This window comes from Colias philodice, chromosome 9 (assembly GCF_061535455.1).
Source record: "Colias philodice isolate Cphi_HAF_F1 chromosome 9, ilColPhil1 Martin Lab GWU primary, whole genome shotgun sequence".
Classification (NCBI taxonomy): domain Eukaryota; kingdom Metazoa; phylum Arthropoda; class Insecta; order Lepidoptera; family Pieridae; genus Colias; species Colias philodice.
In genome coordinates, this window is record NC_143094.1 from 9,627,891 (window position 1) to 9,648,026 (window position 20,136).

The following is a 20,136-nucleotide window of genomic DNA, read 5'->3' on the forward strand; positions in this document are numbered from 1 at the left end:
TGATTTTGAGTTTAATCCTTACCTTTATCCTTTTTCAATAGTATGCGCTTTATAGTGCCAAATGATAAAAAGTAAATAAATACAGTAGAATCGTAGAATCAATTGTAATAATATGATTTGGAACGCTTTCGGTTCGCTCGGCGTTGCAGCAATTAGTGTTCTTTGTAACAAAGGCAAAACTAATATACTAAAAAACTAGCTGATAAACTACTGATAAAATATTTGGTAATTGGGTGCTTTTCTTTTGCGTTATTTCATAACTTGAATTAACCAAACTATTGTATTGACAGTTTATTAGATTATCTCTCAGTTCCGAAATATATTTGGTAATTATTGCATTTTCTGAAGCAAAAAGATAAACTCGTATTTTATCATCCAACCATCACAGTATCATAAAGTAAGTAAATAAATAAATAATATGATTTTCTAAAAAAAACAACAAAATTCAAAAAAAATATAATCAAACATGGTGTAAGTATTAGAATCGAAAAAAGAAAATAGCAACGTGTACCTATAACTTTGCACTAAATTCACTGAATAGAGCAACTGCTCTATATGCGTTTTCTATACAATAATAATTCTTTTCCTCTTTACCCTTGTCCCACTAAGCAAGGCCAGTATTCTGTATAATATGTGATACTTTACAATATCAATTTTAGTGTACACTTTACGGAGCAACTATAGCAATAATGTTTGGGCTTTTATATTGTCTAGATGTCTTTCCAATCATAAAATATAACTTTTATCCATATAAGAAAAAAAAAACCCGGAAAGTTAACGCGAACCCTCCGTATATACGTACAACTTATGCTAGTATATGTATGTTTGAACAACTGGGATATATTTCGATCATTTCTATGTCGCCATTACGTGTTATATAATATTTCTAAACATACGGAACTCGCAATGTTTTGCCCTAATAATGTCAACTTGGGTTTCAGTTAAGAAACAAAACGAATCAGCTCAAATCTCTTCTTCGTTTATTGGAGCGTTATATATATTTAATGCAGTTAAATACCTTTATTTATCTATATTTTATTTTTATCATTTACTCACATGAGTAGAATAATGTATTATTTACATACAAATAAAAATATTATATATTAGAATATTTTACTTTGAGCTCTATCTATTAATTAATAATCAAATGAATTATAAAATATTTCGTAGCTCTACTTTTTTTTTTAAATTTTCATGTGTTTATTTTTACCAATATTAAATTTTCTTATTGTGGTTTGCAATATTCCCATTTATCATAAAACAAACATAAAAATTATAATGGTCTAAAAAGCATTTAAAAAAATTTGGAAAATCCAAAAGTGCACGCCTCATAATTTTTTTTTAATAAATATTTATTAATTATTATTTTTGTTTATTTAATAACAATTAAACCACACGAATCAGACCCTGAAAAATGAAAGGGTTCTATTCCTGAGCATACTCAAGCGTAAGAGAAAAAAAAAGACTCGATTAGTACGTAAAGTATTTCGGTCGCTATCGTGTTAACAAGAAAAAGGATCCGCACATACAGACACACGGACGTCCAAGACAGAACTTTTTTAAACTGTTTTTTAACTAGTTTAAATAACAAAAATGACATCAAAAATATCATGAACGTTAAAAATAGTGTTTTTTCTTAATATGTGTGTGTATGTATTATCTTACAAGTGCAATGTATGATACATAAAGACATTTTAAGTTTGAAAAATCAGATGTTTTGCGCGAAGTGACAGTAGTACCCACCTCAACGCTTCGCTTATGAGGCGTGCAATAATGTGTATAATATTTAGGTATAAATAATATGTAAAAGAAGTTCAAACTGCATGTGTATTTTAAAAGAAACACGACGAAACTAGAAAGGTATTTCCTCGCTTCTGAATTCAGCCCGTCTTGGCTTTGCCTTGTTTGGCGCAGTTAGTGAGTCAGAGTCGTCGGAGGAACGACACGTGTGTACCGGCATACCAAATATTCATTTCATTTTTATATTATCTGTTATCTGTATTGTTTACATACATCGTTCATAGTCAGTACCATGCTCATGTCGTTATAGTTCTATATCTATAGTGAAGTTTACAATATGAAGTTGTTTGTTTTTTGTTTTTTTGTTATTGCTAATATAAGCAACAATGGTAAGGCTTCTTTGGAAAGCTTCGCTCCGACGAGTGATACGATTTTTCTGACCGATACTACACAGAAATCAGGTGAGTAATAATATATGTATTTGTTTTTATGCAGTCTCGATTGAGTTAATTTTATAATCTGAGAAAATAATAGATTGTATTAGCAGAACCAAAGGAAATTAAAAGTGAAGTCCCGTGTCCCCTAGTGGGGTAAGGGGCAGATGCATTATTCATACATCTGTTTCACTGATCGATTTTCTTTAGGGACAAGTAGGTGATCAGCCTTCTGTGTCCTGCCAGACCGAGACATTTTTTTTTTCTTCGTCTCCACCGGGAATCGAACCCAGGACCCCTCGGTTCTACGCTCACGCGTCAACCACTGTACCAAGGAGGCGGTCCAAAAAGGAAATTAATTGTATATAAATAATTATAGATAATCGAGCAATTTATTTATTTAAAATAATTAGACCTATAAATAAATGTAATTTAAGGGAGAACTAAGTATTTACTTCAATTAATAGTGAAGGTCTCCTCCAGGCTGCACTATTGTGCGCTCCAGACATCCAATTTACGCCTATTTTCTTTATAGCGTCTGACTAGCGATATAATATAAGTCTGTCTTTCTTTCTTTTTGCTGTATTCTTCAAATAATGCCTAAATATTTCAAACACAAGACTCTTGAACTCCGCCTTCTCAATTTATAAATCAGCAAATCAAATGTCCCGATTCAGCAAAATTATGTTTTGCCTTGTTATTAATTCTAATGTCCGCAATAGCCACAATATTTACGGACATTGCAAAATACGAAACCTTTGCAGACAAATCATGCCATCGACCTTGCAAGTTCAACGTGAAACCTCGTAGATGCTATTATAAATTCGACGTGGAGCCTTCACTACAGGACGATGGTCCAGCGCTTACCATCAACGGTGTGAGCCCAGGACCGGCTATACATGTGTGTGTTCATGATATAATCATTGTCCAAGTTAAGAATAAGATCCCGGATCAAGATTTAGCCATCCATTGGCATGGGCTGGAACAGCGCGGGACGCCATACATGGACGGTGTTCCCATGATCACGCAGTGTCCTATTACTTATGGATCTACGTATAAATATGCGTTTAAAGCGTCGTCTCCAGGAACATTCTTCTATCATGCTAATTCAGGTAATTTTGACAAGGAATACGATTTATGAAATCTATTAGCCAACTATCGAAACTTACATTTTCCTCAAAATATTAACTGATTAAAAATTATGTTAAATTGAAAAATATCATATATTCATTGCATAAACCGATAGATATTTAGCGTTAAGTTAATACAATGATGTAAAATAGACCGAAGAAAGTGAGACATTCGCGCTAGAGAAAGTAAATGCGTTTTTGATTGTTTGTTACATCTTCATCTCACAATTTTGTAACTTCGTGATGATGCAAGTTGGAATCACAAATGCCAAATATAAGAATTTGAATTTAGGAACCTTATCAGTGTCTTGAAAAAACTGTATTTTGGTTCATATTATTTGAGATATTGTGTGATGTTAGGATTATTTGTAAGGTTACTCTGCTTTTAACTATTTTATCTTTATTTTGAACGAAGATATTAAAGAAATTAAAGAAACATAGTATATAATCGATGTTTTGCTTTGAAAACTTGTTTCCACGAATTTACGTCACTAGACAAAAAAGATGATAAATTGGTATGTTAATTTTTATAAAAAGTTATGATTTATGGCAAGATTACATAACGAAAAGCAATAACATAACAGTTTTTTAGAAGTTAATACATCTGTAGATTAATGTTTCCTTTCTAGTGGCTCATCAAAGCGACGGTGTCTATGGCAGTCTGATAGTAGACCAACCACAGCCTATGGAGCCTCATTCTTCTCTATACGACTACGATAGAAGCCAAGAGCACACTCTTATAATCGGGGCGAGGTTCCCAGAGCTTCTTTCAGCAAGTTTGAATGTGATAAACGACATACCACCTAGTAGTCTAGTCATAAACGGAGACGCCAAGGGAACTAAGTAAGTGTGAAGATTTAAGACAATATTAGTTCGCAATAGATCAATTTCGAGTTTAAAAATTATTGAACTCATATGGTACATTAACGTAGATGTTGCAAGCATAACTTTCACATGTAGGAGAGTGGATTGGACTGCATTATGTTCCACTATGATAACACAATATATATTTAATACAAATCCATTGCTCAGTTCAAAGCTATACCAACTCGTAGACTATATTGGTATTGGGACTATATACCATAAGGTAAATAAAAAAAAGGTAAATAATAAATAATAAAATAATATGAATAAGGTAACTTAAATACCATATATTAAAAACTAACTGTCTGACTGTAAGTTCATCTAATCTATATTTTGTAGATTATTCGTAATGCAATCATACGGCTATCGATTGCGGCTCATAAACGCGATTGGGATCGAGTGTCCCATAGTGGTCAGTATTAATGACCATTTGATGACGGTCGTGGCGAGCGATGGGAAACCCGTCCAACCAGTCACTGCAGCTGCTGTTAAACTTTATCCTGGTAAGGCATGAAGTTTATGTGATATAATGGAAAAGTCACTTAGATTTACATAATAAACAGGTGTTTTTGATTTAAATAATAAACAGGTATTTTAAATCCACGGGAGCAAATGTAAAAAAAATATATCCCGCCTTCAAACATCATCAGAACTATTATTGATCAACTTTTAGAACCTATGAAAGGTTTTACTTTTTAGAAAAAAAAGTCATATTTAAAATGAGAGATACACGATGAATAAAACATGCTTTGTTCTAATGACTAAAAATTAAATTGGTTGGTCTCAGTGCGGAAAATTTCATTCAGAATTCATCCAAAAATTATCTCAATTTAAATATATCGAGATAATCATTTTATGAACGTTCATGATATTTTCAGCATGATATTTAAACTGGTTCTTGACAAAATCGACAAATATGAAGCAAAACTTGAATTCTTTTATTACGTTCTGCTTTTGATTATTCATATATGATATTAATACAAAAGGTCAGGTTACGGTCAGGGTAATTGGTTCAATGAGTTGTTTATTTTTTATTTAATCATGAATAACCAATGTATACGAGAGGTTAATGAGGATATAGAGAAAAAATAATTTGGAAAATCCAAAAGTGCACGCCTCATAATTTTTTTTTAATAAATATTTATTAATGATTATTTTTGTTTATTTAATAACAATTAAACCACATCGAATCAAACCCTGAAAAATGAAAGGGTTCTATTCCTGAGCATACTCAAGCGTAAGAGAAAAAAAAGACTCGATTAGTAAAGTATTTCGGTCGCTATCGTGTTAACAAGAAAAAGGATCCGCACATACAGACACACGGACGTCCAAGACAGAACTTTTTTAAACTGTTTTTTAACTAGTTTAAATAACAAAAATGACATCAAAAATATCATGAACGTTAAAAATAGTGTTTTTTCTTAATATGTGTGTGTATGTATTATCTTACAAGTGCAATGTATGATACATAAAGACATTTTAAGTTTGAAAAATCAGATGTTTTGCGCGAAGTGACAGTAGTACCCACCTCAACGCTTCGCTTATGAGGCGTGCAATATGTTAAGAATTGAGAGCTGCCGTTATTCTGTAGAGGCTATTAAAACTAAGATAACTTATGTAAGAATATTGTATGGATCGATAACAAGCGAAACTCAATTAAATTGAAAGGTTACACTTCCACCTATGGATTGTCATTTTAAGAAAAACATTAGGATAAAAATTAGAAACACTATGTTTGTAAAATGGTAAAACTATTTCTTTATTAAAGTATCTGAATTGGTATTGAATATTTATGACGTTAAAATATAAGAAGGCATTCATCCATCGACGATACATTAAAAATATTAAATAATATTAACGAAACGTGTAACGTAAATTAAGAGTAGGTCATTACCTTATTGTTCATATATTATATGGACACTAAAATGAATTTATTTGTTGCTACTAATTTAAATTGATGCTGAAACGAAATGTTACGTATGGCGTGTTACACGAAGTCATATTTCAGTTTTGAAACGGCTTTACATTATGACATTTAGCTTGGATGAAGGAAGTGAAAAATTACGTAAAATCTTCACCTTTTAAACACTTTTAGTTCCTCGTTAACATGATCTGCCTTATAAATAATGATTAATTGACTATTTAATTACTTGAATGTATTGTACGAATATGTGGTTGTCAATTAATTAAATTTTACGCAGAATATTAAAAAAAAGATGCAGTCAACAGACTGTTTATATATAAATAGGTTTAAAACCAGTGTGACATTTATCCCTTTTCTTTCTTTTTCTAGAATGTAATTATAGTTTTTAGTTATTTGTATTTAGTTAAAAATATATCGATAACGTTTTTACCTTAAAATATTACGCAATATCACAGGCAACGTATAAATTTATTAATATTTTTACTTAACATAGTTTGTAACGATAAATCGTAGACATAACATTAAAAATAAAGCATCACTGCTGTAAAAATCTCAATAATTTAAAAATGAAAGTGATAACTACGTCACGAGATATTACCGACAGTGAAACTTAGTAACATCATTTTGATGACCACAGTCCAGTAGAGTCATGCTGTTTTGCTCATCTCAGTATAGTGAATTGTTATACTGTGGTTAAGGTACCTCAAAAAACTAATTAGCATTTTAATTTTTATATTGCGGTTATGCCAATATTAGATCCTTAATTTGTAAGAATACTGAATAGTTCAGACTATAGAATTAAACAATATAGAGCTGTTTTCTATATCACCTATTTAGTGTTTAAATTTAAACTTAATTTGTCAGCACATGCTTAAAAATATAAGAGGATTGTTTGAATAACTACATTATATAATACACAATTCAATTTACGAGCGAAACGATTCCTAATTTGTATATGTACATATAACACTTTGTACCTATATCGACATGGAAAACATTTTCTTCCTTCAAATTGTTTCCTAAAATATTTTACATAATGTATTTGTACACATATCATAAAGATAAGGTGCTAAAAACAAAAAAAGGTGTGCACAAAAATTTCACCTCGATAACAGTGTCAAATTCTTTAAAAGGTAAAGGGTCACAAAAAGTTAATAAGAAATGTACAGAGAAAGGTGTGGTTGTCTTATTGAGTACTTGCACTCAAAGTTTAAGGCCAAGATAGTCACAAACCAGTTACGCTTTTACTCTTCTCAATTTCACTTTCTATAATATTACTATCATTATTCATGGTTTTCTTGCGTTGCATGTTTTATCTTTATAATTTGTTGTCACGTTACATAATCTAATTATATGTATAGCTGTAATAAATAATGTTATGGGTGATTATTATTTGACGTGTAAACAATAATGTACAAGTCGAATAACAGTTATTAATGGAAAGGGGTTAAATAAGGAAACGAAGTGTTAATTGAAAAGTATAACGACATTATAACAATACATATAATACAATCTATATACCAAATTCATAACTTCACTCTACATAATACCTTACTTAATTAAATATTAGGAATTAAAAAAGCAATGCATTGGTACTTCACTTCGCTAATTATTCGATTGGATCTTTACACTCTATCTGCTACCTGACTTCGAATATATATATAATAACGTTGCCGTAATATTGCCGAAACAAAGAAAAAATATATTCATATGCTGTATATCCCAAAACGTTAATTATACATTTTTTTTTATAAATTACAGGAGAACGAATGGACGTCGTCGTACGCGCCGATCAAAGCAGTGGAGGCTATTGGCTTATAGTCAAAGGAGAAAGTGCTTGCGATAGTTTGAAAGCTAGATCTATGTTCATTTATTCTGGATTTAACTATACTTCAATGTTAGAAAATGTGCCGGTAAGTTTTTTTTAATATGACGTGTTAATTGTGGCTAAGACTTTTATAGTCAAGCTATAAAAAACAAACTGTTTTTTTCTTTTTCTGTCCGTCGCACATAAACATAAATATTTAAGCATAATAATTATAATTAACGTATAAACTCCTTGTACGATTTTTTGTATGCAAATTAAATTATGCGCTAATGTGAATCCACAATAACACAATGTGCTTTAAATTGAAAAGTATTCATAAATTTCAAATATTTTTCAGAATACCGAATTGAATTACGATATTAGTAATATAATCACTGGTCAGAAGCTTTTATCTAACAAAGACGCAAATCTCGCAAATAAAATCAAATCATTTTACCTTGGCATAGATAAAAATGCAATTAAGGTTAAAGACGAAGATTTAGACTATCGGTATATAAGCGATGCTCTACCAAAGAAGCCTTTATATCCTTCAGCATTGTGTAAGTACTTTTAAATAATTATACTCCAAATTAGAAAGGTATATTTGAACTTTGATTTTACCTTGATCTTTATTTGACACAAAGTGTAAATTGTGTGTGATTTATTTTATGTACCTATCTGCTTTTTTTGGAACAACTTCAATCTTCATACATATTTATGATAATAAATAATAATATAAACGTAATTGTAATTTAATAAAAACAAATGAACATGTAACCTTTAAATAGGTTTCTATTATTTTTTAACAGAAGGGTTTATTTAGAAAAGGTTCTTATTGGCCATGATATATCAATGCAGAAAAACCTCATGTGTAAAAAATATTTTCGTTCCAATCACATAGCTTTTAGCGTAGAACTTTGAATGTACCTATTATTAATTAATTAATATTATTCATATTGCAGCACTCACAGATAGTGTAGTCCAAATTAATCGTAAAAACTTCTTGTTCCCTAACTCACCATTATTATTGAAACCTAGAGATGTATTCAATCATATTGTTTGTGACGTGGGAGCTGAAGAAAAGCACTATGATGTGCAATGCCTGCAGACTTTGAAGACTGCCAATGAAGAAGTGGAACTCATTTTAGTTAATGAAGGTAATTAAAATTTATTTGATATCATATTTTTCAATTTGTATAAATGATTACTATTAAGAGAAGTATTATAGTTTACAAAACAACCTAAAAACACGCTTAGATTCATAAAAATATTGTATTTTCTGCGATTCTAGACAAGTGTACAAAGTTTGAATTTAATCTGTCCGATTAAAGTGGGTCGAAATCGAGTCTAAAGGTCATTTACAAACATATAACTAAAAACGTGTGAAAAAGGTAAAAAATATGTTAACTAGATCTTATTTTAATACCGAATTTATAAAATGTAATATACCTAAGATTATAAAGTTTTCTTAGTTTAATTCTATAACGTAGGTAGTACAGATAAGAGCTACGAAAAGGTATTTTGTGACCTAGCATAAGTTAGCTAGCATAAGTTTCGAAACAATTTCCGTTCACTCAATTAACTTCAACATAAATAAAGCTAATAGTACGTAGTAAGCATTAAGAACTTTTTGTAGCGATGCTTTTTATGTTTCTGCACTATAAAATCGAAACCATGAAAATTTTACGGTACATTTTGTAAAGATACTTTCTAACAAAACAAAAGTTGAATGAAATCGGACAACGCCTTGATCCCCTTTCCCAAGAGAACCAAGCAAAATGCCTAGATAAAGCAGATAAAGTGCTATTCTTATTTTCTATGTTCATTCTTAACAACTCAAGGAATGCAAATTTCATTTAGACGAAATTTGTTTGAGGTTCTTCTGGGTTCAGGGTTGGTAATTAAAGTTAATGTGCGCCAAAAATGTTTTCGAGATATCTTCAGTCTAGTTTTATGTTTAAATTTTTTACCATTTACTATTGTATAAGGTTTTATTTTGATGTATCATTCAAAATATATTTTGCATACATTTTCAGGTTTCAACAGTAATGACTCGTATACTTTTCACATGCACGGCTATAGTATGCATGTCATTGCGTCTTGGCAGAGTCCAGCCGGACTTCCCTTATCGAGAAAAGAATTTGAGAAGTTGGACAAAGATGGTCTTATAGTTAGGTAAGTTTTGAATACAATATAATTTATTTTTTAAAACTGTATAGTTAGTTCTAAGTACGGGAAAAGGATATTAAGTTTTCATGTACGGGAAAAAGATATTACGTTTTTGTACGGGAAGAGGATATTATGATAGAAGAAGAAATGAAAGAATAAATTTTGAGTATTGGAACATTTGCTTTTAACCGTAATACTTGTATACGTAGTATATTATTATTAGTCTGTGGTAATAATACCTATGTATAATATTATAAAGGCCACATAATGAACATGCTCAAAGCTCTATTTCTATATTCATTAGCGCCATCTAGTAGTCATTTACTGGTAAATAGCTAAGTGTATTGCAAAACTATCTAAATAATAATGATTAGTAACTATGTAATAATAACAAAAACCTTGATTGTTTTTTAATGTCAAGTATATTTTGATAATTTAATGTTTTGCCAACGTAAAAATTAAGTTTTAAATATATTTAGTGTTGACAATTCAAGGCATCTGTTTACTCTCTTCATTACAAAACATTCCTTCCTGTATCTTGCTTTCACATTTAATCTTATATAATATTATCCATATTGCCTGCTGACCTGACGTTTCTTTTTTTTATTGCAATGGAAATATAACTGCCAAGGACTTTACAAGCCATAAAACATCAATATAACACCAATTAACATTTCAGAAACTTGCAAAACCCGCCAATTAAGGACACAATAGCGGTACCGAACAAAGGTTTTACGATCGTAAGGATCAACCCAGATAATGGAGGGACCTGGTTGTTTGAGTGTAGGTCGTGCAGCCTTACATTACCTGTTGCAATATTAATTAACACACCCATAGCAATACCTAAGGCGGTGGTTGATACGTTACCGAGTTGTGGCAGTTATAAACCAGCAGATGTATTACTTCACTGAAGAGATTGACTTTTAAGTGTTTGTGTATGAAAAGAAAGTGGAAGAAATATAAGGGTTACTTACAATAATTATAGTGACAATTGCCTATACGTCCTATAGCCACTACGGAAATCTTAGCGTATAATTTTGAAAGAAAGTAGAAAACAAACAATGTAACTCAAACTAATAAGTACATATTATAATTGCTGTTGTAATATTCCCAATCGTGTACTGCACAATTTTGGAAATCGTATTTATTGTATATAGTTTTTAAGTTTAAGTATTGAAGCAGGTGCTTTATTTCAAAGGCTTGTAATTTGTAAATAAGATAGGTTTAAGTTGTATTTATTTTGAAAGTGTGATTTTTTGTTTTAAAATGATGGTAGGTATACGAAATAAATGAGTAAATACCGAAATCTGTTTGTTTTTTTAATTTCTTTATTATTTCCATTGATGAGGTACGTAATATAAACACATAAGAATCGTAATAAATTTATCTTTCTACAACTAATGCGGGTACATCAAATTCTACGCGAGGTCAATATATTCATGAATAAAATCTAAATATTCAGAAACTCTTGTGTAAACAGTAGGACCACCTTTTATTCCACATGGCGAGAGACCCCATGAAACAATTCCCACAATTTTAGGTATTTCATTTGAATCACTAGCATTGAATCTGTTGCTGGGTTTGGATTTCTTATCATTTTCTATGTAGTTATCATCATAGTTCTCAGTATCCTCGTAATCTGTTGGTTTTGGTACCATTTGAACTAATGGTCCGCCAGAGTCTCCGTTGCATGCAGCGATGCCTCCAGAAATAGGTCCAGTGCAAATGTGTGCAGTAGGGTCCAGGGGATTACCTTCATTTACATCCTTTACTTTATCAATGGCATCATAGCAAGCTGAAAATGTAAATTATATATAGATTTTCTATAAGTAAATAATTTAAAAGGTTTCTATTTAATACTCAGCAGACTCATGGAAAAGGTAACGATTGGAAATGGGTTTATTAATTAAATGAAGTTAAATTTATCTTACTATTATGAGAATAATTTTGTTTTGTTTATTATTCGAGTAAGGGCTGATTCTTCAATCCTTGGATAAAACTTATTCGTCGAATAACGTATTAAACTACCATTTCAAAAATGTATTCTTTGCCCGTCTTTGACAGTTTACGAGTGACATTTTAATATTATCGTGTAATACTTTATTGGGCGGATAAGTTTTAACCATGGATTGAAAAATCGGCCCTAATAGTCGTAAACTAACTATGTACATTCAAATAATTACCATCATAAGAAAGGTGTTTCACTTGTACTTCCTGCAACCTGCTGGGCAAATCTGGTATAAACACTGTCGTGCTAAGAGCTCCCCAACCAACTAATTTCATGGCTTTGTTCTCGAATTCATCATAGTATTTGGGGAGACTTATTGGTTGCACTTCGTTAGTGAAGTAAAATGGCAATCCAAGTTTTAGCACAGCTATATCGTATGGACCTATGCCGCTGTAAAACAGAAAGAAATTCTTTGAGACTATTGGAATTAGAGTAGGTACTCAATATAATTATCGAGATACATCTTACCAAATTGCTCAAACGGGATTAGAGATAAGAATTAAGAACCTATTAAAGGTACCACTTTAAATATGAAGTGATGATATAAACGTAGTTAAGAGATTTTATTCATTCGATGTATGTTTATGTTTATCTTCTCATTCCTTACCGTCTATTATGTCGTTGAAGAATGAGAAGAGAAATAGTCTTAAGGATGATATAAGTTAATATTATTTATTTTGTTAAAATAGACAATTGTCAATGATGAATAATTCATATTTTTTTCATTAGCATAAAAGACGTTAAAACAATTAAAACAATTGTAAATCAATTTAAAACGTACCCAGCATAATTTGGATGAGTGATTCTTGAACGGACTGTTCTGATTTGTGCTTTTAATCCATAGTCAGATACATCGTGAGTTCCAGCGATAGCATCCATCGGCATCCAACTTGTCAACCATGAGTCAGGGATACAATGAGCTGCTGTCACGACCTGTAGATCAAAGGCCGTTTCGACAACTTTTTCAGAAAGCAATCCTTCAGATAATTATTAAAATTATAGTAAGGTTGTGGGTGTAATTATAGAAGCCATACATTTTTATTCATATAAATAATATCAAGATACCAGAGTATAACAATATATAAATCTATTAGATACTATTTAATCTTATGTTAACTACTTATGTTAAAAATCAAAAGTTTACTTGAATGGAAGTTATAATAAATCTTGCTGTTTCGACCCCAAAAAACAGATTTTAGTCCTGAAATTTTCGTTGAGACAGTAGTTTTTAAACTATTTATTTTTGGTAAAATAAGTTTATTGGACTTACCCAGTTTTCATTCAGAATACTACCACCACATATATGCGCTCTTAGCCACAGAAACCTTAACTGTAACGACACCAAGTATGGGTGACTGTATGGTTTAGCCTCATGCCCTCCGACTATCCTTGGTTCTGCTTCAGATTCGGTTATTGTTGCTGAAATTTTTAGAGAATTAACTTTTATTCTTATTGCTTTGTCTAGGATTTTTATGGAGAAATATCTAATCGATGGAAAACATTATGTTAAAAAAACGAAATTGATTTTTATTCTGATTTGGTACTTATTAGTTTTGTATATGTTTGAATTTTCTTTATTTATTTCTAGGTTTATGGTCATTCATTCAATTTGTTATTTTTACTTATCTATCACCACAATATTGTTTCAATTTTGTATCCGTTAGTTAAATCACTTATGATTGATATTAACCTGATAGTACGAAACTGCACTTAGTTAAAAATAACAAGTTCACTATAAAGTTCATGGTGCTGTAGACACTAATCGCTCTTACTCACGTTGTCATTGAGAAGCGCGCTTTTATCATAATGTATGTAATTATGGTCAGATGTTTGAAACCTATTTGTTATTCAATAAATATTCGTCTTAAAATTATAGCTTGGTTGGAACAAAAGCTTCTACGCTACATGTTTTTCGCCAAATACCGATTTATGCTTGCATTTGCAAATCGGCAATATGAAAATAAATTGGAAATATAATTTCCCTGAAATTTATGAAAACAAAATCATTCATTATCTATATGCAATATAGCCACATCAAAAAAGTAGGTCTAACTATCTCTTGTTGCAAAAAAACTCAACAAGTACATATTTAACTGCAAATACGAGTAATTGAATATAATTTACAAAACATAAAATTTATGCAAAGCAAAGGCAAACAGGCAAGTTTTTTGAAATGAAATGTTGCCTGTATTTTTAAAAGATTTCCATTTTATCGTATGAGTTTAGGTCATGCTTAAAGATTTTATTAGATACTAGCGGTCCGCCCCGGCTTCGCCCGTGGTACATGTTTACGTTTTCTCTACATAAGAACCATCCTCGTACTTCAAGGAATATAATAAAAAAAGAATTATCGAAATCGGTTCAGCCGTTCTCGAGTTATGCGCTTACCAACACATTTTGCGATTCATTTTTATATATAAGATATGTATTTTAATTAAAGTCTAGCCTAGCTGGCAATTTAATCGTAGAGTAACTAGATTTTGCTCATTGCTCTAAAATCTACTAGATCTAATAAAAATAGTATCGTAGTGGTTTTAGTTAACTCAGAAAGATAGATATTACTTCTACTTGTATGAATATCATTGAATATTATTCACTGGCATATGAAACATAGATTATTTAAAATCGAACCGTATTTTATCACCTCTGACCATCAAATTCCAGGCAATCCATCTTTCGAGTCACTACGCTTTAAACCTTATACCTTAAAACGTACGGGTTATTATAATACTGAAGCAGGTCAGCTATTCAGTTAACAACGTAGTAAATTCATGTGCTAAATTAATATTTAGCCTTGTACATAATATTTAAATTTCGACACTAATAAAGTTATAAGAAACTTTCAAGTTAAATGTTGTGAACTACATTCCACTCTTTTTGCAGAAAACCTCACAACTCAACTAACGCCGTATCTTTTTTTGACTACATTATAAAATTTTATATTCTTAACAGTTTTAAATAATATTATATTCTACATAATTATGCACTAGGTCACGTTTTATTTATTAAAATTCATATGACTAGAGCTCTAAGAACAATTTGTTTGTGCTTCAGCAGTAATAGTAGGTATGTCGTCGTGCGTTTAGATGGCATACTGTGGTACCTAACTACACTGGTCATCAAAAAAATCGACCCACCTGCATTTTTACGGAAAATTGCGGTTTTCTCACAAACTAAAGAAAAAATTTGTTTGGAAACTGAACTGATTAATTAAACAAGCATATTTACATAATATAAACACATAAAATCATTAACATCATAAAAAAAATTGTCAATTTCGAAGAAAGATCAAAATCCTCAATTTTCAGCTTTTTCTTTATTAAATTTCAAATGCAGTTTATTTTGTAATCATGAAACTTATGATCACGTTTCCTTCGAATTTATACTCAGTACTTTCTCTTCTTTCTGGAATGATAGCCTGCGTTCACCATTTTAAAGAAATAATCAAGATTTTGATGGTCTCTTGAGGAATTCGTTATCATTCTTCCCTTATGGCGGTTTTCAGGTCTCCTATTGTTGTAGGGGCTGAATTACGAGCTCTAAGCTTTATTTTTTAATTGTCCCACATGTGCTCTGTAGGTTTCAAATCGAGACTTTTTGCTAACCAGAGTGTAACTCTAATGCGGACCTCTTCTAAATATACTGGATCACGATTCGCTCTACGTGCTTCCGAGCATTATCATGCATAGACTCAAAGTTTTTGCAGATACAGCCGGCATATTACACCATATGATAGTCCAAAACCTCGGTAATGTATTGAACAGCATTTAATGAGCATTTTTTTATCGTCAAGCTCCGTGCGTCTTGTCAAAGAAATGCCACTCTAGAACTTTACAGAGCCTCCATCATAATCGACCGTTTCTCTTACCTAGCACTGAACAAATCGTTCATCTGGTCATCGCATGACATAAAGACGTCTATCAGCACCATATAAAGTCATTCGCATCTTGTCACTCAAAAGTACTGACTCCCATTGGCCTATAGTCCAGTTTACGTGATTTCGAGTCAATTGAAGTCTGGTTTGTCGATGAGCTGTGGCTGATTGTGGCCCTGTTTCTGACTTGTGTGGTCTTAGGTTCTACTCCTAAAGTCTTCTTCTAACAGTTCTGTCATTTATACCCACCTCCTTATCTTCACGCAGGCGTCACTAGAGATCTACACCAGACAGATGTCGATTTTGTAGAGTTGATTACATTATCTAGGGGTCGTCCCTTTGAGTTGCCGCCCTATTTCTTGCAGATCAATATTTTCATCGATACTGCCCATTCTCTAGAAACCTTTGGTAAACTCATCGAACTGCAAAACAGCTCAGATTTTACTTTTTAGCCACGGCAAGTTGACATAACCCCTGTTTTAGTAGAGCCACAGTTTGGGCCGCCTCAGCTAGAGTAGTATCCATTATATTGAGACAAAATTTATCAAAACTACAGCATCAATTATTAAACTTAACGTTATGAACAAGAGATCCCAAAAAAAGTCATTTTTGAACTGGGAACACGGGCATAATTTGTCCCGCCGTAAACCGTCAAATCAACACTGTACAGTATTTCTGTATAAAAATTTGTTAAGAATCTTTAAGTGCAGTAAAATTTTCGACAAACATAATGATTAGCATGTTATCAGACCCTTACAAGAAAATACAAAAATCTAAGACGACTTATTTGTGAAATAATCGATAAATAGCAAACATAGTGTAGGTGGGTCGATTTTTTTGATGACCAGTGTATTAATTTAGCCAAAGTAAGGCAAAGGAAAGGAAGTTTTTGATTTACTGTGAGTTACAATGAGTTAACTGTAGTAAATTCCAATAAAACATTCCAATTTTTTTTTACAATTTGATCAAACTTTATTAATTATTTTGCATACTCCGTCGGAAATAGTTTTTCTAAATAACTGTGTAAACTGTCAAAGTCGAAAGATGACAAAAAAGACAGACACACAGAACGACTTTATTTTTATTTATACTATGAAGAGATGACATTGTTTCAAGAATATCTGTAAAAAACCTGAAGTTATTTAACCTCGGAATATTACGCGAGAATTATGTACATAGCTTGCGCATAATAAGGACGTTTTTTCATGTATTTAAGCAGAATCTATATATTTTTTTGTATTTAATGGGATGAAAATTAAGTCTATTTTTTATTTTTAACTAGCTTTCCGCCCACGGCTTTGCTCTCTTTGTTTGCCCGTAATAAATAATATCTGTAGTTAAACCTTCCTCTTGAATAGCTCTATCTATTAAAAAAACTATGTAGATTGTAGGCTTGTTATTTAGGCCATTCTCCCGTTGTGATACGCACAGGCGATTCAAGTATCCTGCAAGTCTCGGAGACTAGTCGCCGCGGAATAGGTATCTCACATACATTGTACCGGTAGCGTAGTGTGCGAGCCTACATACAAATGTATGTGAAATACTCCGCGGCGACTAGTCTCCGAGACTTGCAGGATACTTGAATCGCCTGTGCGTATCGTAATGGGAGAATGGCCGATCTCTTTGATTGTCGGTGACATTCGTTCTTGTAGCTGTAAATAAATAATAGACATGCAATAAATGTATTGTAACCAAATTGTTACAATCATCTTTTGAACGATGACAAATAAAACACAAAGTGAATAAAAATACATTTTATTGAAATTGACTATTACTCACTAGTAAAAAAATTCGTTTCGACGTGGAAATTTTATTTATTATCACGCTATTTAATATATTTTTGACTAATATTACAATAATACATAACTACATATAAATTATATTACTAACTAGAGAATCAGTAAAATAAGCACAATATATTAAAGCTTTAAAGATTAAATATAACAAAAAATTGAGGTGAAGTTCAATATTGTAGTAGGTAAATAATAAAAAAAGTTTTAAGGGATTTTTCTGTCATATAATAAATATATTTGATGCGGACCAACCACAGCAGTATACTTTATTTTAAAATATTACTCTGTGTCAATATAACACGCATTCCACTTAATTTCTATACAAACGAGACGAGCAAACTTTTTTCTTAGTTTTTGAAGTGAAACTTCTTTAGGCGCGTTGAGAATAAAATTTCAAGGTTGCGTCAAGGCAATACCGTCACGTCATGGAGGACGACCGTTATGGTATCTTTGAATCTTGGCAATAAAGAATATAGAATATAAAATTATTTATGATTATGAAGTTCGCCTCGTTTGGATTGAAATTAGTTTAACTTTCCCGGAATGATGATTTAGCGAAAATAAATGAAAATAATTTGGAAAATCCAAAAGTGCACGCCTCATAATTTTTTTTTAATAATTATTTATTAATTATTATTTTTGTTTATTTAATAACAATTAAACCACATCGAATCAGACCCTGAAAAATGAAAGGGCATACTGCATACTGCACCTGAGCATACTCAAGCGTAAGAGAAAAAAAAGACTCGATTAGTAAAGTATTTCGGTCGCTATCGTGTTAACAAGAAAATCCTCCGCACATACAGACACACGGACGTCCAAGACAGAACTTTTTTAAACTGTTTTTTAACTAGTTTAAATAACAAAAATGACATCAAAAATATCATGAATGTTAAAAATAGTGTTTCTTCTTAATAGGTATGTGTGTGTATGTATTATCTTACAAGTGCAATGTATGATACATAAAGACATTTTAAGTTTGAAAAATCAGATGTTTTGCGCGACCTCAACGCTTCGCTTATGAGGCGTGCAATAAGTAGATACTTATATGTTATAATATAATTTGACTGTGGTGCGAACTAAAAAATATAATAAATGAGTGAAGCTAGACATTAAGACCGTAATAAATATTATTAAAAATATTTATTAGGATCGCATCTAACACATTTGATGGTCTTATTATACTTTCTCTATTCATATAAAATGCAATGAATAATAAATATCTTATTTGTATTTTTCCACGCCGAAATATTACACACTGCTGAATTTCGTGTAAACATAAATAATATTCTTTAAAATTACATACTATAATCTATATATTAATAATTAGTAAAATGATCCATATTTATTCGAATGTTCACCCATTTAATTAATTATTTTACATAAACTCAATATAAATAAAACTAATATTTAGTATTTCAAAATCTTGGGTAACATTCGGATAGAAATGAAATTTAAATATAAATACAATATGAAAACCTAAGATGATATTTAAGACGTAACTAATACTTTAATTGCCGTTTCATAATACTTTGTATCATTTAAAAGTTTGAATATAAAATATTGTTTTGACGTCTGTTAATATTCTATAGCCTTTATGTTATTTTGGTTGTACATAAAACAAAATTATATCTAAAGCATTAAAACTTATTTATGCGAGTTCACTTAATTATTATGTACAAAACTATAATACAAAGATGAAACTGTTAAAATGAAACGTACTAATTTTCTACGCCTAGAAAAAATAAAGAGCATAACAAGGAGGAAAAAAGTAAAAGGAGCTTTGGTTTTCTAGGTGTAATTTGTAGTTGTTCACATTTTTACTCGTATTAGTTGGTCGCATGTTGATATTTTCAACAACAAAATAAATTATGGCAATACTTGACGTTGAAGTTTAAATCATACCGCCGTACATTTGATGACCTAACTAAGATATTGTTCGGTTCTAGGAGGAAATGCAAGTGGCTAGTGTATTATTGGATAGTAGGGGGGTGTTATCGATGGCAAATGGTGGCCACAGCGGGGGAAGTTTGGCGGCACAGGCGGTAGGTCAGATTGCGTTCCTATGTGCAGTATTAAGTTCATTCCGATGACGATGTGGTAGATGAAGTGACAGTGGAACAGCCAGTATCCTGCAAGATAATTATTAAGAATTAAATAACTGAGACAGTTATGATTGAAACGACAATTCAAAAGTATTAGGTACATAATATAATCTTAAACGCTTTAAATGATGAACTAATAGATTTTTGGTTCATAATTAAATGAATTACTTTTAATGTAATTTTATTTACTCACTTGAATTAAAGGTAACTACGAGTAACTAGTTCTCAGAATTCTGATCGACAATTTGCAAATCGAAGTAAGTATAAAACGTAAGCATTACAAATCAA

At 31.1% G+C, this 20,136-nt stretch overlaps 3 protein-coding genes across 3 annotated transcripts in view; 1 reads left to right on the forward strand and 2 right to left on the reverse strand.

Moving 5' to 3' along the window:
* Window positions 1–1,908: 1,908 nt before the first annotated feature.
* Window positions 1,909–11,374, forward strand: LOC149486055 (multicopper oxidase 3-like). The gene is made up of 9 exons (XM_089699364.1): window positions 1,909–2,201; window positions 2,939–3,286; window positions 3,934–4,147; window positions 4,508–4,671; window positions 7,854–8,005; window positions 8,258–8,459; window positions 8,862–9,056; window positions 9,936–10,074; window positions 10,748–11,374. Exons 1-9 carry the CDS (start codon window positions 2,078–2,080, stop codon window positions 10,977–10,979), a joined length of 1,770 nt encoding a protein of 589 aa, XP_089555490.1. The 5' UTR covers window positions 1,909–2,077; the 3' UTR covers window positions 10,980–11,374.
* Window positions 11,375–11,425: 51 nt separating this feature from the next.
* LOC149486056 (lectizyme-like) lies at window positions 11,426–13,821 on the reverse strand. The gene is made up of 5 exons (XM_089698551.1): window positions 13,767–13,821; window positions 13,347–13,495; window positions 12,858–13,009; window positions 12,252–12,466; window positions 11,426–11,863 (listed from the first exon to the last, which is right to left on the reverse strand). Exons 1-5 carry the CDS (start codon window positions 13,819–13,821, stop codon window positions 11,487–11,489), a joined length of 948 nt encoding a protein of 315 aa, XP_089554677.1. The 3' UTR covers window positions 11,426–11,486.
* A 4,972-nt stretch (window positions 13,822–18,793) lies between these two features.
* Window positions 18,794–20,136, reverse strand: part of stw (laccase) — a 66,076-nt gene continuing 64,733 nt past the window's right edge. The window contains exon 9 of the mRNA XM_089699362.1: window positions 18,794–19,875. Coding sequence (XP_089555488.1) covers window positions 19,709–19,875 — 167 coding nt within the window. The 3' untranslated portion in view covers window positions 18,794–19,708. The remainder of the gene's footprint in view (window positions 19,876–20,136) is intronic.